Source organism: Gymnoscopelus microlampas (assembly GCF_963454915.1).
Source record: "Gymnoscopelus microlampas genome assembly, chromosome: 12".
Taxonomy (NCBI): Eukaryota; Metazoa; Chordata; class Actinopteri; order Myctophiformes; family Myctophidae; genus Gymnoscopelus; species Gymnoscopelus microlampas.
Genome location: NC_139949.1, coordinates 31870262 through 31893975, shown reverse-complemented (window position 1 = coordinate 31893975; position 23714 = coordinate 31870262). Strand labels below are relative to the sequence as shown.

General features: G+C 40.0%; 1 protein-coding gene and 1 long non-coding RNA gene across 33 annotated transcripts; one reads left to right on the top strand and one right to left on the bottom strand.

The window, feature by feature from the left end:
- Positions 1-1702: 1702 nt before the first annotated feature.
- Positions 1703-21737, bottom strand: aifm1 (apoptosis inducing factor mitochondrion associated 1). 32 transcript variants are annotated; one of them, XM_084075093.1, is made up of 26 exons: positions 21452-21737; positions 16989-17122; positions 16588-16708; positions 16390-16413; positions 15971-16099; positions 14665-14733; positions 14387-14458; positions 14044-14115; positions 13712-13783; positions 12312-12383; positions 10909-10980; positions 10665-10736; positions 10490-10549; positions 9993-10120; positions 9706-9836; positions 7314-7404; positions 7040-7124; positions 6887-6963; positions 6610-6718; positions 6413-6520; positions 6217-6305; positions 5854-5994; positions 4990-5132; positions 3054-3178; positions 2331-2521; positions 1703-2224 (listed from the first exon to the last, which is right to left on the bottom strand). In XM_084075093.1, the coding sequence occupies exons 1-26, from the start codon at positions 21549-21551 to the stop codon at positions 2153-2155; spliced, it is 2559 nt and encodes an 852-aa protein (XP_083931219.1). In that variant the 5' UTR covers positions 21552-21737; the 3' UTR covers positions 1703-2152. The 32 variants fall into 32 exon arrangements, with proteins under 32 accessions (XP_083931219.1, XP_083931230.1, XP_083931208.1 ...); XM_084075104.1 differs by having other exon boundaries at positions 10490-10546; XM_084075082.1 differs by having other exon boundaries at positions 10490-10561; positions 21452-21736.
- Positions 12543-13854, top strand: LOC311057928. The gene is made up of 2 exons (XR_014602014.1): positions 12543-12651; positions 12688-13854. It is a non-coding gene; the product is annotated as an uncharacterized lncRNA (long non-coding RNA).
- Positions 21738-23714: the final 1977 nt, after the last annotated feature.

Below are 23714 nucleotides of genomic sequence, written 5' to 3'. Positions count from 1 at the left end.
CTCTGCTAGCCAGCCTCCTTATGGAGTGATCTGTGCCTCCCACTTTTTCTCGGCAGGTGATCCACGATGACACTGCTGTATAATTTAGAATTTTCTTTAAGTGTTTGCGTGGAAGACTGGAAGGTTTATCTCTTTTTCATGGGCACATGTATGCTCCAGGAATTACTCAAAGAATATTTAAAGAGACAGGACCATTTTCATAACCTTCCAAGGCTCAGTGTGATCCCAATCTTCAAGACTTTATGACAATTTTATATTTTAATGGTAAAGCTTTGAAGTGACATTACATGTCCCCTCTGGATAGAATATAAAAACACTAAAATAGAAATTGTATGTTACTAAACGTCATAATTACAATGTATTATATTTTGTCTAATTTTGCTGGATAATTATGCAGTGCCTCGGGTGAAGATACAACTGAAAACACATGAATCCTCTGATTTGGAAAATTCTGTATTTCTGAACTTAACTCTCTCTCAAGGTACAGTAGGCTGCTGTAAAAAACGTTACAGAAAATTAAAACCCCTGATATTGTTAAAGTAAAACCTAGAGCCATTCACCATTAATTTGAGGTTCACAATTAATTTGAGGATATTTACGTTTATCATTGTAGTGTAGGATTTGTTTTAAAATGAATGATACACTACAAAGCAATTACCAAGTCAGATATTCATGTTACTGTACATCAAGGTTGCACATCAAGCAACTTGACATGTAATATTCCATAATAGATATTGTGATATTTATAGATATCCGAAGAAAGTCTTCTGGTTATTGTGACAATTCTTTCTCCATATCGCCCTGTCCTACTTTGCAGAAACCAAGCATCTTGTCTGGGCTTTTACAGTTGAATGACTTTTACAAATTGCAGTGGACATGAACCAGAAAAAGAAAAGGGAGGGACAATATCCATATCATATGACACACAAAGCTGTTCTTTTTGCATTATCATCTCTCGTCTTTGTGGAAGAACTGTTAATATTATCAGATCAAGACATGGAAAATGTGTTTTTTCCTCACCCTCATTAATTTCAATCTGAGGAACATCCCACAAGATGAACATAATGACTATTCAACAGGTTGTAAGAAAGGCATTTAAATTAAGTTAACTGCATGGGCTTTATTTATTATCTTTCCGCCCACCTTGCTAATGCCAAATTGAGATTTAAAAATAACGGAGATCATTTCTGTTCATGGGTCAATTACTTAATTACTAGTACCTTCAAATAGCCAGGCAAATTCTATGCACATGGAACATCAAAATGACATTAGATGCAGAATGAAAGTATTACAGTTGAACTATGTTCTAAGGTAAAGGTTCTTACTTCTTGTATGAATGTTCTCACACTTCAGAGACCTTTCTGCACTTCAAATGTCCAACCAACAGGGAGTTTTTGACAAGAAATTCTTAAGGAAAAATAACAGTAGATGATTTATTTTTAAGGTTTCATCCACTTGGTTACATGTGTATGTTTTAATTGATAAATTAACAGAGGGCTTTTAACCAGGGCATTAAGCACTTAAACCCTCTCTATACTTCAAACTAGTACTTGGTTGACAGGGTTTGGCTCTGTACTTGGCCCACTCTTTTCCCACCACTACACTAAATATCCTCGCTAAAAATAACCGATTTACAAGATCAGCGACCAAGAGCAGTGGTGCAGCTGGTCGATCAGCTATTTGCTAGAATCAGTCAGTCACGTTAAAAAGACTTTTTTCTTTTATTGCAGGCTTTGTCATTATAAGCTGCTCTGAACACACAGCAAAGCAAAAATCCATGCTCAACATTGTTATCCTGGTAGAGCTCTGCTGGACAGTAGGCAAACATATACACCATGATGATCACTATATGCAACATGAGCCTATAACAGCTGGGGGTAGCATTTTGATGAGATCCATTCATTTGATTTTTCTTCAATAGAAAAAACAAAAACAAACGACAAAACGGGGCATTTGGTACAAATTACAAATATATGAAAATATTCCAACGTGACGTACAGCGTTTCTCCCTTTCATGTGCATTAGTGGATTTTCCAGAACCTGGCGTTGACTGTGAAAGTTCAAAGCCGCCATGTGCAGTGACAGTCCACTTCTATGTTTGCCTCTGCTTTGATGAAACCTCTGACGAAACCTCAGTCTCCAAAGAGTAGACCTAGTCCTCATGGATATTGAAGAGCTTGGCCACTTCATTCAGATCCACATGTTCCTCGCCATCCTTAATGATCTTTATAGAAAAAAGAATACAGCAATGATTACAAAATGCTTTAAATAATAAAACAGTGATATTTTAATAATCATATGGATTTATAAGGAAAAGTGACAGTACTAACCTTCCTTGCAATAGGCATTCTGTTGAACACGTTCCACAGGATAATGCCCACCACCACTTTGTCTCTCAGGTAGAAGATGACTCCTTTGCCATATTCATCTTTCTGCTGCAGCGGAGCAGGAGCAGGTGTGGAAGAGGCCACTGGACTTATGGCCACATCCTCGGTCTCACTTTCTGAACGGATTCCAGTTCCTACAATAAATCACAATCAGAGAGACTTAACCACATAAGCCCCATTTTATACTTTGTTGTACGATGGTGTCCTGCAGCGAAAAGTTTAGAAGATTTGATGAACTTTTCCACTTACATTGATATGCCCAAAATAGGGACGTAACTGCAGGTTGAAAGTGGTTATGGCCCTTGCACACAGAGTCAGAGGCGATTTTTATCGGTGAATAAGTTTTAACGCAGGTTTTAACGCAGGCGTTAATTAATAGTTTAGTTTTAACGCATCTGAACAAATACAAGAGCAGTCGGGCTGGGTTCGGTAGAAAATAATACAGGACTGGGTTCGGTTGAAAAATAAATAAAGGACAGCCATAGGGGTGCAAGAGATCATAGAGAAATGTCTGTTCCTTTTAAATGTTCATAATCATTTTTTTCCCATGCAAAATAATCGTCTTCTGTGTGAAGGGCATTCAGTATAGGCCTGGCTCTTCTAAACTGAATGAACACGTTTTTTCCTCGATCTGACTATGATTTACAAAAGACTGGATGGTCCTACCTGACTTCTCTGTGGCAGCTTTAGGTGTGTCCTTGGCCGTGGCTTTGGCAAATACTCCTACTGTTGGTAGGCTACTGTCAACAATTCCAATTGCCTCGTAGCCAACGTCAGGACCCAGGTCACTCCTGTGTGAAACAGAGGATCAGGAGGCATGGTGATTAGCAGCAAACATTTTGTTTTCAGAACAATGGCTACGGAATAGTAGTAAAGTATTGCTTGTCGTTGTACATATGTGGCTTGTAACACAACATTCAATGACAGTGATTTGTAACACAACATTCAATGACAGTGATTCTTTAAGTATGTCCAGCAGACACGTTCACATTTATGCCAATATAATGGGGTAGTGGTTTTAAATCCTAACGCAATACATTTCCAATTATGAAGACGTCTTCAGTTATGAACACAACCTAAGAATATCATACTGTATATTATAAAAGGTATTGACATTGCAACACTGACTTTTTAAGGTTGGCTGATCCTTGTGGAACTGATTTAAAGCATTTTATCAACCTAAAAGCCAATGAATAATTATACCTTGATCAATCTCTACATGTATATAAAGGGCAGGTCATGCTCATTTTGCTGGGATTTTTTTTAAATGATGTCTAATGTGATGCCCCATTAGCCCCAGTGGGGGAGGGGTGATATAAGAGATGAGCTGACTCAAACCCAGAATGCTGTACAGTAGCTACGTGGTCAGCACACCAACTGACAGAGCCACCGGGGCATTCATTTTTTATCACAGTAATTTCTCATATTCAAGTATTCAGGTCTGGACACAATCTTAACCATGTTCAGTGAGAGAGTGCGTTTTAAGAACTGCTTTCATATTACAGACTCCATAATTAACAAAAGTTGAAATGCCTGTATTTTTTATCAACATGTTGCCACACTCAGCTCAACAAATCTCAGCGTCCATCCCACATCTACACACGTTTACATCTCACAGATCAGAGTGAATTTCATTTATAGTCAGCTGAACCTTGATTATTAAAAGATAATTGTGTATTGCACCCTAAATTCAAGCATGCATAGTGACCCCACACACCAATTAGGTTCACTTACTTCATGCCGTTCTTTATTTCATAACACAAATGTTTTTTAAAAGATCGGTTTTAACGCCTGGTTGTCATGTAGCTCAATTCCACATTCTACCCGGCAGCCATCCTTACCAACCATGATAACACGTTACCATGATTTTATTCAAAAGACTATGACTAAAACTAAATTAACACTGCTATCCAGGTGGTCGCTCATTTTTTATGTTGTGAAGACCCCTCACAACAGGTTGATTCATGGTTCAGATTTTTTGTGGATTACGATCTGCCCAATTTTAATTTTTAACTAGCCGTCAGAAAATGCAGTCATGACAACCTTCACATCTGTAGAGAGGATTAAATTGTCACTTCTCTTCTGGCATTCTTGTCAACAAAACACTCTTGCAGTTAAAGTGGTGCTATCTTTTCTGTCCTTCAAAGAGGAAAGACATCCTTTGTGGTTTGAAATATGCAGGCTCTCTGACTCCAAGTAACACAGCCATCTGCTGGCAACTCCTACATACCACAAGGTCTCTTAAATAATTTAGTAGTTGGGACTATTCTCAAGAAGCACTTTTTACACTTACTTCCAGAAGTATAAGTTTATAAATTAATACAAATAAATGTTCATACTTTTCTGCTATTTAAGACAATAGCTTCAGTCTGAGCATCTCTCTACATGGTGACGGAACACATTTTACAGGTTTCTATCTACACAATCCCCAGGTTACACTGGGTTACGGCTGAAGCTCTTTCCCTCCGTTGTAACACCAGTTTAAGCTTTTGTCATTGTCAATTGTCATTGGGAGGGGCCCTTGTATTTTGGACCAATGAAAACCTCTAGTTAGTTAGGAAAACTGTCCGGAAATATCAGTTGTTGAACAATGAACACCCACCAGAACATCGATTGATGCCAATAGGGCTTGTTGGCGCCTGACATGTTCTCTCCCGCTAGCCGACCACTCACAACAGCATGGTCATGGTGTTCCACTCGCCTGCGTCCCAGTCTAATGTCATAGAAACATGCAGCATCTCCGGCCTGAAGCAGAGAACAGAACAGTGGAGGATATGTACTATGCATGACATCTTGTACCATAACATCGTACTTGTTCTTGAGTGCATTTTGGTGAGATAGTTGCCACTCCAAGAGACAAGCACATATTCTGCAGCCCACATTTACAGAGATGCATCGTGTCTGGTGTCAATGTGTGATATCTGCATCCATGTAGCTATGAAAAACAAACCAGATTGCTACTGTATAACGTTAATAAAGTTTGACAAAATAAGAGTGTTAATACACTTCCCCAATCCGTAAGTTTCTTACCATACTAATGTGGGCTAGAATATGTACACATACATTCTTCAAGGGTTTAATCTCTAGATGGAGAGGAAGCTTTTTGGAACTTTAATCTATTGTAATTTGTAAATCATAATTACGTCAGTTTTATTCCAACAAGCCTTTTACATCCACAAAACACAGCAAATACAATATAAAAGGGCATTAATATGTTAACGTAATTCCTCGTTTCAAGAGCAACTACAGACTGAAAACATAGTCTCTGACTAATGGCATTGTTCTAAAGACAGGTATGGTTATACTGTAGGCACAGTAGGTCAGAACGTAGGCACATTAGGTCAGAACTGTGACAATATGAACTTCATCTTCAAACATGAAACTTGTGCCCACCAAAACAAAGTTTGACTTGGCCTGTACTGTAACTGTAGTATTTCAACAACAGTCAAATGAGTCTAGAACCTACCACCCAAATGTTGGATCTAGCCTGCAGCTCTGCATTGACCCGAAAGCCACCAAAGTCAGCGTCCACTTCCAGACCTGCTGATTTGGCAAGGTCAACATTGGGCTCAAGGCCCACAGCAGCCACAATGTGATCCGTTGTCACCTATAGTTGGAACATCAGAGAATCAGACAGTCAGAATAAGCTATTTCTACTACATGTAAGAACTGAACTTTAACCACTTTAACCCTAGCGTACCAATTTTGGGTGAAATTAAAAAGCTGAACATTGTGACATCTCACACAGTGAAATTGTAGATCAGCCATTTTCAAAATAATTTAGAACATCTCTATAGTTAAGTGGTTAATTTGAGTAACTTGGACTCACCACACGGCCATCCTTTAGTTTGATTTCAACCTGGCCATCCTTGAAGGTCACAGCTTTCACCAAGGCCTCTGTCATGATTTTTACACCCTCTGGAAAACCCATGAGAGGGGCGCTCAATGGATAACATTGGAAAACAATAAAAAAAAAACTGTGTTTTGTTTGAAGTTGAGGGGAACACACAAAAGTAACATTTTACCTTTCTTGACTTTCTCTGTTGTCCAGTTGCTCAAATATTCAGGAAGCACCTTTCCCATGTTACCCTTTTCAGGGTACATCTGGACCACCTCCAACCCACCATCAGTTGCTGAAAAGAAGAGTGAAATCTTACAAAAGAGTTCAGTACTGGTATAGTCATGTTCCTTATGTCACTTCCCCTTTCTTTGGTAGGCTTACATCTCCTGCCAAGGGCACAGGCCAGCTCACTGCCTAAGAAGCCCCCTCCAATGATGGTGATGGACTTGGCATTTCTGGAGACCTTTTCCAATGCTTTGAAGTCTTCAACCTGGGGATGCAAGCAAAATCTACGTTCATTCAACACTTTAACTCATAAGATCTGCAGTTAGACTAATTATTCCCAACACTGCATTCCCATTATTTTGAGTTTCTCTATGTGAAGCTGACGGGAGTCAGAGTGAAGCAAAACTACCCCCCCTGCTGGCAGAACACTGACCTTACGGAATAGAGTAGTCCTCTTCATCACCTCCTCTCCTGCTCTTTCAATTACTTGAAGATTTCTTGGCACTCCACCTAGAGGAAAATTCATATTAATGTCTACATACTTTAAGGCACAGGGTATTATACATACATCTTTAATGTGGCTTACCTGTGGCAATCAGGCACTTGTCATAGGAAATCTCTGTTTTATCATCAAGTTGTATTTTATTTCCCCTCACATCCATATACACCACCTGAAGGGATCAACAACATTGCATGTCATTTATCATATTCACACGGCAGCCATTTTACTTTTACTTCATACTATTACTAGGGTGGTAAAGTTGTAAAGCAAAATAGAAATGCACACCAAAGAAAGCAGAAATAAAGCAAACATGAAATTGAATTGCCCAACCCGTATGCAAAAACAGTTCCAGCCTAACCTTTTTTCCAGTGAGCACAGCCACTCCCCCATTTTCCGCATCATTCAAATTTTCAGGATCGATGTAGAAAGATCGTGGCTGGAAGTAGATACTGGCAAACATATATAGTTATTAAAAACACTGGATGACTGCTTCATTGTAAAATAAATTCAGATACAATGTCAGTATTTCCATTTCTGCTTCTTCAGTATTTTATAAGTGGTGGTCAGAATGATGGCCTGTAATGAAGGCATGGACGAACCAATACCATGTCATTAATTCAACCTGATTTTGTAGTTTGTTTTCAAGTTGAGGTTCTAGCAGGGTAAAAAATATAGTAGGCTGTATAAGGGCATGGTCATAGTCACACATGCGCTTCAAATAAATCAAAAGTGTCAGCTTCCCCGTTCACTTCCATTCTATGGGGGCAAACACGTTTGAAGCTAGGAGTTCAACACTGGTGTACTTTGACCAGGCGTCTACCAATAGGAAATAAGTGCTGTGTTTGACCACATTTTGGGAGCCATTTCGCTTGTCACATTTTGGGTCAACTCAAACAAACTACACCATTTCTAACCTCTGACTGGCGCTTCCCACAACCTGCAAGACAACATGGGAAACAGTCACCTCTGAAGCCCCAGCTTGCGTTGGCTATAACGCTCTCGACACGTATGACTGTAAGTCTGACTTATTATAGTACAAGGTGAAGCAAGTGGCACAGCTGCAGCTAATCAAATTTATAATGGTTGTTAGATTTAGGTGTGTATTGACAATACTCTCTATGCTTGCAAATTGGCACAACTAAATCTAACACACACACTATTCACTGTATTAGCCGCTGCGTTGCTTACAAGCCTGTCATGTTTTTAATCTGCTGTAGTTCCAAGTCCAAATGAAATGGCTTTTGGGAGTGTGGAAGAGAGGTGAAGAACAGAGTGCAGGCAGGGTGGAACGGATGGAGGAAGGTGTCAGGAGTGATATTTGACAGGAGGGTACCAGCTAGAGTGAGAGGGAAGATGTACTGTACAAAAGAAGCAGAGCTGGAGGTGGTAGAATTGAAGATATTACGACAAGGACGGACAAGATCAGAGATGATTAGAGGGTCAGCCCAGGTGTGGGGATAAAGTAAGAGAGGCGAGGTTGAGATGGTTTGGACATGTGCGGGGGAGGGATGACAAGTACATTGGGAGAAGGATGCTGAAGATGGAGTTGCCAGGAAAATTAGGTTTATGGATGCGGTGTGAGAAGACATGCAGGTGCCTGGAGTGATCGAGGATCGAGGAAGATGCAGAAAACCTTATGATTCTGTTCTCTTTCTTTTTCGCCTCTCCCCCTAGCCCCCGCACACACATGTAAAGCTTTGAGTACTTAGAAAAGCGCTATATAAATTCCAGGTATTATTATTATTGAAATATGGAAAAAGATGATCTGCTGAGGCGAGCCCAATGGGAACTAGCCAAAATAAGAAGGATAAGATATTAAATAGCTTTTTGCGACCATATCGTGACTTATTTCCCTGTGACGGGGCTGGGTGTGTCTCAGCCTTTCAGTCTCAGTCGATCGTCCCGTCCCTTCAGGATCTAAATGCAAACACGCGCAACACACTCGCGATGGGTCATGCACTGCAATAAGGCAGTGCCGAATCACGTTTATGTTACTGCATTGCCTATTTGTAACCTCAAATGTCTCAGATATATATAGAAACTGAATTTTCTGTTTAATAAAGAGCTGGAGAGACATGGAGACTCCTGTTGCTGAACAAACACTCTATAGCAATGATTAATATCAGAATATAGAGCTATTTAACACTTATTTTAACCAAAGAAAATTACTTACCCTACCTTTAAGTTCAAAACAAGAATGTTTGTAAGGCACCATCCGGCCACCATCTTTGTTTACATTCAATAGGATATTCAATAGTGTCTCCATAATAAATCAGCTCTGTGTGGAAGAGGGACGTTGAGCTATGGGATTTGACAGGGGACAGACTGACAGTCACATAATTGTTGGTTGTAAATTGGTTAGCACCTGTTGTTATGCGCTTGCACATATGCACTCACCTCTTTCTACAGTACTATATTATTAACACCTGCCAATATAATCACATAAAATGTGTGCGATTAAGATTAGATTTTAGGGGCTTTTTTGGGCATTGGTTGTTAATTATGTCACCGGTTTAACCTGAACTGGAAATCAAACAACAAAATCTGCCTATGTGGCAAATAATAAGAAGAGATCTTGCAATAAAAGTGATCTACTTTTATAACAAGATCACTTATTGCGATCTTGCAATAAACACTGCCAGATTTCAAGCAACAGACCCTATTATTGTTTTTTGTGCATTTATCCTTAACCTGATCGTCAGAGTGGATGTGCATGCTCTATGTTTCTAAATTAATTTCATTTAACACACCTCCTCTCTTTGCCATTCCATTGCTTGAAGCGTAGGGTGTCTGTCATATTGGGGTCATCAGAGAACCATAGCTCCTTGGACAAAGGTGGCCTCATGTATGGAAGGGCAGGCTCCTCTGTCACTATTAATACCTGGTGGCAAAGTATGTAACAAAACAAAACAGGTATTTATCTGGCTTAACATAGATATAATGATGAAAAACCCAAATATACAGTATGTTATTAAACCAAAACGATTACAATATAGTTAAATTGTGAACCTAATCTTTCAACAGAGGCCTTACTGACCTTGGCACCTGGGTCTCTGGCTCGGATTGACCGGGCAGCAGCAAAGGAGGCTGTACCTCCACCAATCAGTAGATATGGGGCATGTGAGGGGATCTGGGGTAGGCTAGGTACAAGGTCGGTTGCTGGAGCTAGCATGAGAGCAGAAGAGAGAGAGAGCAAGCAGAGACAGAGAGAGAATGGAATATAGTCAATACATGAGCCATGTCTAGGTACTGATCAGCAGCCAAATAGACTTGCAAAAATACTCCTGAAGGGAATGGGAGTGAAATAGGATCAATAAATCAATAAAGTGTTTCATGATTTCATGTGTGAGCGATTAACCTTTAGCACTACACGGAACCAAACAAAGATCCAAAGGATCCAGGCAAGGACACAGCTGTAATGAGGGAAAACGTTAAAAGTAAATGAAAAGGAGAGAAGGTTTTTTTAATATTAAAACGTATTGTTGTCATGAGTTCCCAACTTCCCATCTCCAGCAGTCTGTAAACAAATCTTACCACTATCTGCAACCACTGAGGACTGAGGCACTGCAGTTTCTGCTGCTGGGGGTTCTGCTGCTGGGGTAGATTCTGTTAGTAAAGCCGCAGCATTAAGCCATTAACACAAAATAATCCCTTGCACTGTGAGAAATGGTGGCAATAACTGGTTTGATGCACTGGTCTGAGTGCTTACCACTCTCCACAACAGGTGCAGGAGTCTGTTCTGTAACCTCGGGTGGGGAAGATTCTATTGGGGCTGTGGGTTCTGTCAGCATAGTAGCAACATTTCATTACAACTGCTGTTATGTAGGCAACAATAAGATTAATTCTCAACATAAGGACAGTAACTCTGAAGAGAAGAGAATCAATGACAAATGCATAAAACCTCAAAATGTAAATGAAATTTAGTAGTTCCATGCACTTGTTAGAGTGCTTACCACTCTCTATAACCGGTGCAGCAGGCTGTTCTGTAAGCTCGGGTGGTGAAGGTTCTAATGGAGTTGTTGTTTCTGTTAGCATAGGGTTAACAATGTTATGCTACTGTACATTGTCACAGCTGGGTTGTATGAAGGCAAAAGAAAACATTACTTTCAACATCAGAACACCATGTTTAACTCAACCAATGAACAATACAGTGTGTATAAGCAAGTTATAGAAAACACCAGTGACTCAAGGTAGGGCTAAGTGCCAATTCTGTTGGGATAATGGCATTAAAAACTAGGGATGTCCGATATTATCTGCAGATAATAGCATAAAAAGGTTGTATCGGAAAATATCGGTATCGGTTTTTATGCAAGCTATTTTAAAAATCTACAGAAGAAGAATCAACTTGTTTGTTTTACCGTCTGTTGCGCATCTGTGAGGTCTAAACTGATTAATACGTTGTATTTCGCTATGCATCGAGTACACATACAACCACTTCCACTTCACAATCAACATTACTGTATCATGTTAGATTTATTAGATATTTGTATTAGATAGTATGGCAATTATATTTTATTAGATATGTGATGTTGTTACCTGACAATTAGTTTACTTTTGGTGAAAAAAACCTGCATATATCGGTATCGGTTGATATCAGAATCGGAAATTAAGAGTTGGACAATATCGGATATCGGCAAAAAGGCCAATATCGAACATCCCTATTAAAACGTGTTCTATTAACATGCAGTGTATAATATAAAGGAACAAGAAAAGGTGCTCCTTGGAGCACAGGTCTCCGCCAGGTCAGGTAGGTTATTGTGGGCCAGCAATGTTCAGAATTCACCAATCAGGATGGAATATCCTGATTGGTGAAAAATCGGACAGATCCGTCTTGATCACATGACCATAGAGATAATGTGACAAATGTGTACCGATTTGCGTGATGTTTGGACAAAATCTGTAGGAGTAATAACAAAAAGAATGTTCTGCAAAACACAGCCAGCTGATGGCGCTATAACAGGCCAATGTGAAAAGGGTGGCATTTCTTCCTCAACTAGTGGGAACGTGCATGCAAAATTTCACTGCAATCTAACGCTCCGTTCATGATTTGAGGCATTTTGTTCAAAAGGAGCCACTCCTGCAAACTTTAGATGCCAATCTTAGCCAATCAGGATGGAATATGAAAAATCAGACAGAACCATCTTGATCACATGACTATATAGATAATGTGTACGGATTTGCGTGACGTTTGGACAAAATCTGTAGGAGTAATTAGCTGTTCACGGACGGACGGACGAACAGGGTGCAAAACATAGTCTCGGCCACGCCCTCGGCCTGGCGGAGATAAAAAGTGTAAAATAAATCTTTATAATTCAAATGAAATTCTGTTGTTCCATGCATTGGTTAGAGTGCTTACCACTCTCTATAACAGGTGCAGCAGGCTGTTCTGTAAGCTCGGGTGGGGAAGGTTCTAATGGAGTCGTTGTTTCTGTTAGCATAGGGTTAACAATGTTATGCTACTGTACATTGTCACAGCTGCGTTGTATGAAGGCAAAAGAAAACATTACTTTCAACATCAGAACACCATGTTTAACTCAACCAATGAACAATACAGTGTGTATAAGCAAGTTATAGAAAACACCAGTGACTCAAGGTAGGGCTAAGTGCCAATTCTGTTGGGATAATGGCATTAAAAACTAGGGATGTCCGATATTATCGGCAGATAATAGTATAAAAAGGTTGTATCGGAAAATATCGTTTTTTATGCAAGCTATTTAAAAAATCTACAGCAGAAGAATCAACTTGTTTGTTTTACCATCTGTTGCGCATCTGTGAGGTCTAAACTGATTAATACGTTGTATTTCGCTATGCATCGAGTACACATACAACCACTTCCACTTCACAATCAACATTACTGTATCATGTTAGATTTATTAGATATTTGTATTAGATAGTATGGCAATTATATTTTATTAGATATGTGATGTTGTTACCTGACAATTAGTTAACTTTTGGTGAAAAAAGCCTGCATATATCGGTAGATGTCGGAATCGGAAATTAAGAGTTGGACAATATCGGATATCGGCAAAAAAGCCAATATCGAACATCCCTATTAAAAACTTGTTATATTAACATGCAGTGTATAATATAAAGGAACAAGAAAAGGCGCTCCTTGGATCACAGGTCTCCGCCAGGTCAGGTAGGTTATTGTGGGCCAGCAATGTTCAGAATTCAACAATCAGGATGGAATATCCTGATTGGTGAAAAATCGGACAGATCCGTCTTGATCACATGACCATAGAGATAATGTGACAAATGTGTATCGATTTGCGTGATGTTTGGACAAAATCTGTAGGAGTAATAACAAAAAAAATGTTCTGCAAAACTCAGCCTGCTGATGGCGCTATAACAGGCCAATATGAAAAGGGTGGCATTTCTTCCTCAACTAGTGGGAACATGCATGCAAAGTTTCACTGCAATCCAACGCTCCGTTCATGATTTGAGGCATTTTGTTCAAAACGAGCCGCTCCTGCAAACTTTAGATGCCAATCTTAGCCAATCAGGATGGAATATGAAAAGTCAGACAGAACCATCTTGATCACATGACTATATAGATACTGTGTACGGATTTGCGTGACGTTTGGACAAAATCTGTAGGAGTAATTAGCTGTTCACAGACGGACGGACGGACGGACAGACACGGTGCAAAACATAGTCTCGGCCACGCCCTCGGCCTGGCGGAGATAAAAAGTGTAAAATAAATCTTTATAATTCAAATGAAATTCTGTTGTTCCATGCATTGGTTAGAGTGCTTACCACTCTCTATAACAGGTGCAGCAGGCTGTTCTGTAAGCTCAGGTGGGGAAGGTTCTAATGGAGTCGCTGTTTCTGTTAGCATAGTGTTAACAATGTTATGCCAACTTTAGATGATGGCAAAAAAATACAAAATGCAATTAAACTTAAGCGACAGAAAAACATGTGTAACTCTAGATTTATTGCTCTATAGGACTAGGAGTCAGGTGGGCTGGAATCATGCCAATAAAGGTTTGCTCCATTTACATGCAACATATGATTTTAAAGTGATAACAACCCTCATAATGTGGTAAATATAAGTCAATGTTCCATCATGCACTGGTTGGAGTGCTTACCACTCTCCACAACAGGCGCAGCAGTCTGTTCTGTAAGCTCAGCTGGGGAAGATTCTAATGGAGGTGCTGGTTCTGTTAGCATAGTAGCAATAATACTGCACATTGTAACAGCTGCGTTGTATGAAGGCAAAAGTCACATTAATCTTAAACATCAGAACACCAGAGTGTGTGAAAGCAAGTTGTAGAAAACTCCAGAGACTCAAGGTAAGTGCAGCTTCTGTTGGTAGAATGTCATTAAAAACTTGTTCCATTTACATGCAATATATATGAGGAAAAATGGCAAAATATACATTTATAATTAAAATGAAATTCAGTTGTTCCATGCATTGGTTAGAGTGCTTACCACTCTCTATAACAGGTGCAGCAGGCTGTTCTGTAAGCTCGGGTGGGGAAGGTTCTAATGGAGTCGCTGTTTCTGTTAGCATAATGTTAACAATGTTATGCAAACTTTAGACGGTGGCAAAATAAAATAATCTTTAACAAAAGACATGTATGACTCTGTTTGGCAACTTCAGTGCCTCAGGATGCATTGGACTCCAGGTTTCTTTTATCAGAATTCCATGAAATATTTGCTTAATTCTCATACAAGCTATTCATTAAACCATCCAAGGTGAATCTTACCCTCAACTACTGGTGCAGCAGGTAGTTCTGCTGGTTGTTCAAGGGTTGTTTCTATTACTGACTCAGCTGCTGTTAAAACAATTCATAGTCTGAGATTAGATGCAATTAGGAGACTGTGGCACCCTGGTACTATCGGTCTTCAGACTTGGACCCATACAGGTCCAGGTGGGCAATTGTGTCTGGGTCGGCTCAGATTCTATTACCTCGGGTCCCGGGTAGCATGAAGTGCTACGTAGTGTTTAGGCTGATTTAGGACTAGCCTGGCGTAGCTAGACTATATCACTGCGTGGATATGAGTCTGGTGCTTCCATGAGGACGTTTTGTTTCCCAAGGGGCGGGATCAAAACAATGTCCCTCGACGCAATTGGTTAGACCTACAACCAACTACCAATTACAGTCGCCCATATTCGAATACTGGGCCCTGATTGGTGCCCCACGTCTTCTGGAACAGGAAATGGATTCTCTATGGAGCGGTGCCAGACCCAAATCGCAGAGTGCAATTTTTTTTTGCACTCGCAGATTCGTCTGGTCCCAGGCTAATTTAGGACCAGATTACTACGGGGGGGGTGCATGTCAGGCTGCCAGCTAAATTGAGTTGTGCAGTTGTGAAGAGTGCATCGAACTATACCGAGGTGAAAACATGCAATTTAATTACATGTATTTGTCTCTTACTGTAGGCTGCTACACAGCTGATAGATTCCATTATGGAATATCCTACAACCGACATCTACTGGTAGAACGGCATTTTAATAGCAATTGTAATTATTAGGTTTGCCAGATCCATATAAAACCCAAGAGTCGGAGTTCTTTAAAAATCTCAGAACAAATAGGATCTCAGAACAAATTTCACAGGTCCAATTAGGGTTTGGGTCCAAAAAGTGTCGGAACCAATCAGATCTCCGAACAAATTTATATATATATATATATATATATATATATATATATATATATATATATATATATATATTATTACATAATATGTAATATATTAACATTCGAGTCAGTCATTTAAAAAAGCGCCAGAATAACCAATCGCCACGGGTTCATTAGGATACGGGTCGGTCATTTTGGACCCGTGTAGAGCTGTATACACTACCCCACCCCCACCCCGGACGGACACACACACAAACACACACTTTAAGCAGGGGATACTTTGTTAAGCATGCATGCTCACACTCATATATCTGGGAACAGGCCTCTGGCCATATGCCATTCCCTACATTTGGCAATCCAATACTTAGGGGCTTTACAAACATGATATATATACACAATTGAATAAATAGATGAGAAAATATAAATGATGAACCTGGGGACGTTTCTGTTGTTGCACTGGGAGCTGGCTCTTCATGTACAGGTGCTGGAGGGCTAACATCCTCAGCTGACAGTGGTGGTTCCGTTTCAGTTGCTGCAGGTTCAGAGGCCTGCTCTTTCACTTCTTTGTAATGAGAAATAACATAATTAGCATTATCATCGTTCATCAATCACAAACACAAGCTATACCTACACACCAGCTACAGTACTAGTTACAGTATTACAGTACTACAGCTTTTAATATTATGTAAACACTTCTGCTAAGGCTAATTACTTTTTTATTAGGTTATTCAGATTGCTCTTTAGACTGAAAGGTATCTTTTCACTATCAATATATTAAGCAATGTTGATAAGGGGTATAAATGTTTAAGAGGAAATGAAATATCCATTAAGAGCCTTGGGATATTAACTCACCTTCTGTTTCTGCGGCAGGTACAGCTAAAACACAAATTTGAGGAAAGTAACTTAATCTGCACTTACTATAATGCTGTAATGGCTACAGTTATGAATAGATTAATACTACTTCTTGGATTTATATAATCCCAGAGAGGACCATTTTAAAAGCTATAAATGAAAACTTTAGTGATAAGAAAGGCCAGCAACATAGCCTACCAGGAGCGTCTAGCTGCATGTATGTGTCTGCTTGTGTTGTGGGGTCCTTATTTGATCTGGATTCAATTTCTGAAATACGATCTTCATATCTCTGCTTATCTCCCTTGATGGTTTGGAATGCCTAGAAAAACATACAAACTCCTTTGTAACATTAGCAGGATATTCTGGCCAAAGACCAACAGACAATGGTTTACCTCTAGCCTACTAAAAATCTAAAATTGCCAACTGGGTGACCCCAAAAAAATACAAAGTCCACAGAAAATCATGATTCAGAATTAGAATAAGCTATAAAACTGTAAAATAATTATTTTATGCTACTTTGTGATTTGAAAATAAAAATTGATTTAAGATCACAATGCCAATGGTTAGTAGACAACAGAGGGGCATGACATTCTACTTACATAAACTCCGCCACCGAGAGTGGCTGCTCCAACCAGGAGGAAGTATAACCTGTTATCCGCACCGCCACCTCCTGCACCACCAGCTGACATGTGGGCCACTGGAATAAGCGCTGGTTTACTACCATTGTTCAATCCTGTAAACAGAAGACATTTGTAATGTGAAGATTTGCCCAAAAAGTAGATCAATGTCTGTGTACAAACAAGGTCAATGTTGCCAAACATAATGTCTTCCATGGCAGCTATGGCTGAAGTCTATTAAGTGCAAGCATCACTTCTCAGACTGCATTCCAAACCTACAGAATCCAGTGAACAAAATGAAAGGGGGAAAAAAATCACCTCAGTCAGGAGGATGAATCACTTAAACCTTATAGATGTGCATTGACCAGACAGGGTCTATACTAGGCCCCCTTATTGTTTCCCTCTACACCAGGGGTCTAGTCTTCAAAGTTTTTAAGGCCAAGGAGCCCCTAGCTGAGAGGGAGATGAAGCAGGGACTTGTTAATGTGTATTTTGTCAGACATTTAACCACTTAAAAACTGTCAATACTTAGACATTGACCTTGACCTTTCACTCTAATAATAATACATTTTATTTGTAACACACTTTATATTTGAACCAAATCTCAAAAGTCACAGTGCTACATATCAAAACAATACTAATAATAATATAACAGTGAAATGAATGAAATTCAGATCAAAGTCAGCTATACAGTGTTAGGAAAAAAACAAACATGGCATCACATCATGGAGTCCATCTAGGCCAGTGTTTATCAACCCTGGTAGAAGGTACACTTTTGTACCGCGGGTACTGCTCAGGTGTACCGCGAAGTTTGAAGAAAGTGTGAACCCAGCCCCTCGAGAACAAAAGCGCCGATCGTCCGTCAATCGATACGGCCATCATCCGTTTCACACATGCCACGGCCGAGTCCATTCAGTGTAGCGACCATCACCCATAGGAATGCAAATATGTTGTCCTACCTGGTACTGTATAAAAAGGGCACAGGGTAGGCCTACATGCTTTGGCACTCAGTATTACTAAGTGGGTCGGAACGGGTCGATACGCGGACCTGAACGTCGTACCTGCTAAGAGGGACTGTCCTGTCCCAAAAGCCCATGTTATAACATGCCACGATGAATGTCCAACAATAAAACAATACATAAGTGTTAGTTTTCTTATAAAGTGCTTCTAAATCACTCCAGTGTGTTTGTGTCAAATCTGTGTAGTTGTTTGTAGTGTTTAATTACTCCTCCACGGAGAGAAAAACTCTGTGAAAAGAAAAACTCCGGGCGGAAAACTCGCCCCAAAACACGCTCGCCCCCATTTCTTTTTGCGGACCAGCGGTTCTTGTATTCCCGTATTTGTTTTACTGAGGATAAGGTTAGAAATAAGTTTACGGTTAGCCATATTATTAGTTTTACTGAGGTTACGTTTAGGAATAAGGTTAGGTTTAGGCATAGTTTAATGAGGTTACGTTTAGGAATACCAGGTGAATATCACCGGATTTCCCCGGGGGTGACTGTTTTGGGGCGAGAGTTTTGGTGTTCGTCTGTAGTCGGCAACAGAGCATGCGTCCGCAATAATGCTATCAGGATCAGATTATTAGATATTATTACCAGATATTAGAAGTATATTGGGTACCAAATATACTTACCAAAGAAGAACTTGAAGTGTCCCAAGTGTATATATTTGTAGGCCAAAGATTTATATATTTGTAATGGTCAAGGTTTCTTTATACCTGCCCAATAATCTGTGTGTGTGTGTGTGTGTGTGTGTGTGTGTGTGTGTGTGTGTGTGTGTGTGTGTGTGTGTGTGTGTGTGTGTGTGTGTGTGTGTGTGTGTGTGTGTGTGTGTATATATACACACACACCGTATATCTAGGTGTGCCCTGGGATCTTTTGGTTAAGCCAGGTGTGCCTTGGCACAAAAAAAGGTTGATAAACACTGATCTAGGCAAATGCCTCATTAAAAAAAAGGTCCCCTTTTAAAAGCGTCAACAGACTGTGGTGCTCTCAGATGGTCAGGGAGGGCATTCAACAGCTGAGGATCAGCTGAGCAGAAGGCCCGGTCTCTGTACTCTGTACTTAGTCTGCTGTTTTGTAGATCGGCTAAGGTTCTCCTCCGAATAGGGATGCTAGGGTTCACGTGGTTAATAGAAAAAAAAAAAACTCCTATCACACAAAGATTTGGTGGCCCCCCTGTAGCAACTCTGAGGACCCCCTGTTGAAGACCTCTGCTCTACACCAAATGTCTTTGCTGACAATGTGCCCATCAATGTACAAGCTCACTGAATGTTTGCCCCAGAATAGGGACGCTAGGGTTCATGAGGACAACCTGGTGGTACTGTTGTTTTTCTGCATAGTGCAGGATAGTTGGTGTATACTGTTGTATACCGTCGTTCATTACTGAATACTGATGGTGCTTCTTATTGTCATGGAAGGTGCTTCTTACCGCTGTATTGCTGTATCCAACAATACTTTTCTCACTCTGTAGTACCTGTAACTCTATTGTAACTGCTGAGCTGCATCTGGGCAACCAAAATTCCCCTGTGAGATCAATAAAGTTATCTAGTATCTATCCATCTTCATGTGGTTAAAATCCTAAAACAACAATAGAATCAATTCACCATGGAAGAGATCACTGCAGTGCAGCAGTCGAATAGCACGCACAGAAAGAATGAAGGTTCAGCACTATCTTGCTTTTATTTGTAAAGTCATAGAGCCGAATTGGTAGATTCATAAAAATGCAAGAGATGCAATTAAAGTATGGTGTACAGATGGGCATTTTATAGGTTATTTCAAATATTTTGAGCTTGGATTATGGTTTTTTTAACCAGTATGTGGGAGGAAAGTGCGCCACAGTTCTCAGATGGACTAGACTCCTCTCAAGTGGCTCTTATTCTAAAGTCTGCATCCTGCTCTCCCATTATTATAGCTAGATCATTGACACATCCAGAGTTTCTAGCTGGCATGTTATTGATAATATTATATGGCTTAATGTCATCCAAAACGAGCACTTACAGAATGGCACAAAATATACAAACAGTCTCGGATCAAGAAATGAATGAATGACATGCATTATGCAACATTTGGGTGCTTTGGACTTGACCTTACTCTGTATGAACACAAACGTCAAGGACTCCATGTCCTCGTCGGAATAATAAATGACAGTCAACTTTCAGAACAGAAAAAGGGGAGCCCACCATGACATCACATGAACATAACATTAACACACTTCAATCACATGACGTTGCTGCTGCGCTACAACTCAACTACAAAACGATTACAATCTGTTGCCACTTCCCTGGCGTGTAGAGCTAATAAATACCAAAACGCTCGCCCCAAAACACAGTAGCCCCGGGGCAAATCCGGCGGTATTCACCTGGAATTCCTAAACGTAACCTCAGTAAACTATGCCTGAACCTAACCATATCACTCTAAACGTAACCCCAGTAAACAATGCATAAAACCTAGCTCCGACGGAACCTCTCCCTCCGCTGTATAGCTCCGAGATGAGGTTCCTCGTTAGTTACTGCCGTCTGTTTTCGAAATGGTCGCACGTCTTCCACTTTACATGTTTCTTACCCCTTTCTGCACATCGTATCCAAAAACGTAAAGCATTATCGCCACTCTCTCAGATGTTTTAAGTTTTAACGCGCCATAAAAGCTACCCAACGGGTTGAAGAAAGTATTTAATTTGCCTCGGTTTTCATCCGGTTACATGGTTTTTAAGACATTGCGCAAGAGTTGCGCCCGTAGAGATAACATTACTGGTTACCCTACTGGTCAAATGTTGAATTGCATCTTCTAATGCAAAATATTATGGAACTGGATGAAAACCGAGGCAAATTAAATACTTTCTTCAACCCGTTGGATAGCTTTTATGGCGCGTTAAAACTTAAAACATCTGAGAGAGTGGGGGAAATGCTTTACTTTTTGGATACGATGTGCAGAAAGGGGTAAGAAACATGTAAAGTGGAAGACGTGCGACCATTTCGAAAACAGACGGCAGTAACTAACGAGGGACCTCATCTCGGAGCTATACAGCGTACAGCGGAGGGAGAGGTTCCGTAGGGGCTACATAAAACCTAACCTTATTCCTAAACGCAGCCTCAGTAAAACGGTGCCAAAACCTAAACGTATTCCTTACTCAATCTCAGTAAAACTATGGAAACTTATTTTCTAACCTTGTCCTCAGCAAAACAAACACATGAACACAAGAACCACTGGGGGCGAGCGTGTTTTGGGGCGAGTCTTCCGATTACCGAGCTAATACAGTCACTGTTCCATAACGTAAACAGAAACAACCCCTGCTGTCTAAACTAGCCGTGTCATTTATATTGCTTGCTGTGTGAGCACAGTGAAAGACATGTTCCTTTAAATTCGTTAACATTTGTATTATTCACTGAACTAGCTGATATGTAAGGTCAGCTAGCATTGAAAGAAGACAGCCATGAAGTCACTTGCCTCCTGCTCTCCTCGCGGCGTTTTGCCGGCGACACAACAGCGTTGACGAAGCTCTGGCAAGGGGGGCAAGTTTGTTCCACACAGTCTTACATTTCAGCATGGTGGCTCTTGCTTCCGTTTTAAGCGTTAGCCCGCTAACTACTTAATGTTGGACGTGAAATGAGAACGCTATCCCCGGATTCAATCCACGCGCACACACACATACAACACAACACACACACACCAGTAGTTACTAGCCGCTCCGCTCCACACACGCTAGTGCTACGTCAAGGCCATAGGCAGGTCATCGAGCCCAGAGGAATCATGGGTAATCCGCGTAGAGAGAAGACCGAACGCAACGTTACGCCAATGGCGTACTTCAGGCTGATTATATGCCTCGTCGTACGACAGGGTCGCGCGACGAAAATCGGCAAGCTCACAACGCGTCACTTCCACTACGCGTTGTGACTTTGCAGATTGGTGCTTTTCGGCGCACGGCATAGACTCCCATTCATTGTAAGAATGGAATGCAAACGTGCTTGTCTTCTCAATGAAGACAAGCAATGTTTGGAACTACAGCATGCAACATCCTGCTTTGCGGGGGGAGATCTAAGCGTGATGGAACTCTCACTGGGTGCATCCACACATGAGCGCCAACTTGACGCTAGGAAGTCGGTCACACTGTCGTACGTATGACGATCGACGAAGCGCTGTGGCATGTTTTTGCCAAATAACGAATTATCTTCATTAATAATAATGATATCTCGAATTTATATATTTTCTGATTACCCAAAGACGCTTTACATGGGGGCATGACAAAACAACAAATAAAACCAACTTTATTGTTTTTATTTAACTGTTTGGTTGTTGTTCATCTTCCTTTTGAAAGATCTCACTCTGGTACTTATTACTTACATTTCTAACTTCTAAATCTAACACAGCAGCAGACCTGCGCCTTGCTGCCCTCTTCAGGTTAACAGTAGGACTACAGGGAGGATAAAACATTTCGCCCTCTGGTGTCCATTCAAAGGTCAGCAAGGGGGGGAAAAGCCCTTTTCAAATAAAGGAGCCTTTTCTCATTATGCATCATCATGGCAAAATATTTTTGTTGAATCTAGACGGCTGTAGACCTGAAATATCTCTCTCCCCAAATAGAAATAGCTAAGGCCTCCATCAACCACCTCAATCACCAGTTTAATATTTATAACAACACAACAATACATTTGTTGCCTTTAGTTGACTGAGATTAAATCTGTGGAACTAGAATTTACTAACTTAATTGAATCCTAGATAGCTAATGATATTACAAGCAACCAGAGGCTTCATGCCATGAACATATGTGGTAATAATAACAATAACAAAATGTGTTTATTACTTTCTTTATAAAACATATACAGTAAGAACAAATCACTTGAAATGTCACCTTTTTTTATCATGTATGTGTCCTCTCTCCTGGTTGGATTTTTTTTTTATCCCAACACAAACATTTATTTTCTGAACTCAAACATTTATTTTTGTTTACTAAAGAGCTGGAGCGATGGGGAGAGGCAGACCCCTGTCACTGAACAAACACTATAGAAATTATTGCTATTGGAATAGTACTATTAACACTTATTTTGACAAAAAAAATATCACCTACAATTTATGAAATATAATTTGGGAAAAATGCTTAAATATAACAAATTACTTTTACTGAAGTAAAATGTTAAATATTGGACTTTGTAACAGAGTATGCCTATGATATTGTCACTTTTAGTTAACCACTGCTTATGTAACCACTGCTTAAATACACAACTCCCACACCAGATTAAGAGTGGACTGCATTGTCCTACTGACAAAAAGTATCTACCTACACTCCTACAGTCAGTCTACCTTCTCAATCAGAGCCTTACATCAGCGAGTCAGTGCAACACATACAAAAACATTTTTTAAACACTTATTGATAGTCAAATCAGTCAGCTTTAAAGAACCTCATGCTCTCTGCTGCTGCCAGATTGTCCATCATGTGAATTTGTCAACACTTGTGAAATTCCAAATTGCATGTTCTATCTTGTCATCTCTGTTTCATTGTGTAGCTCACTCAATGTCATTCATGTATTGTTTTATTCTTACATGTATCACAATCTGTTTCTTGTACTAAACCTTTGCAATGTATAACATCTGCTTAATGCTTACAGTATGTTTTCCTGTGTATTACATTTTGTAAAAGTAACATTAGCTGTATTATTACACTAATTGGATTTTGTATTAATAGTTATTGTTATTTTCATTCATTTTTAAATGA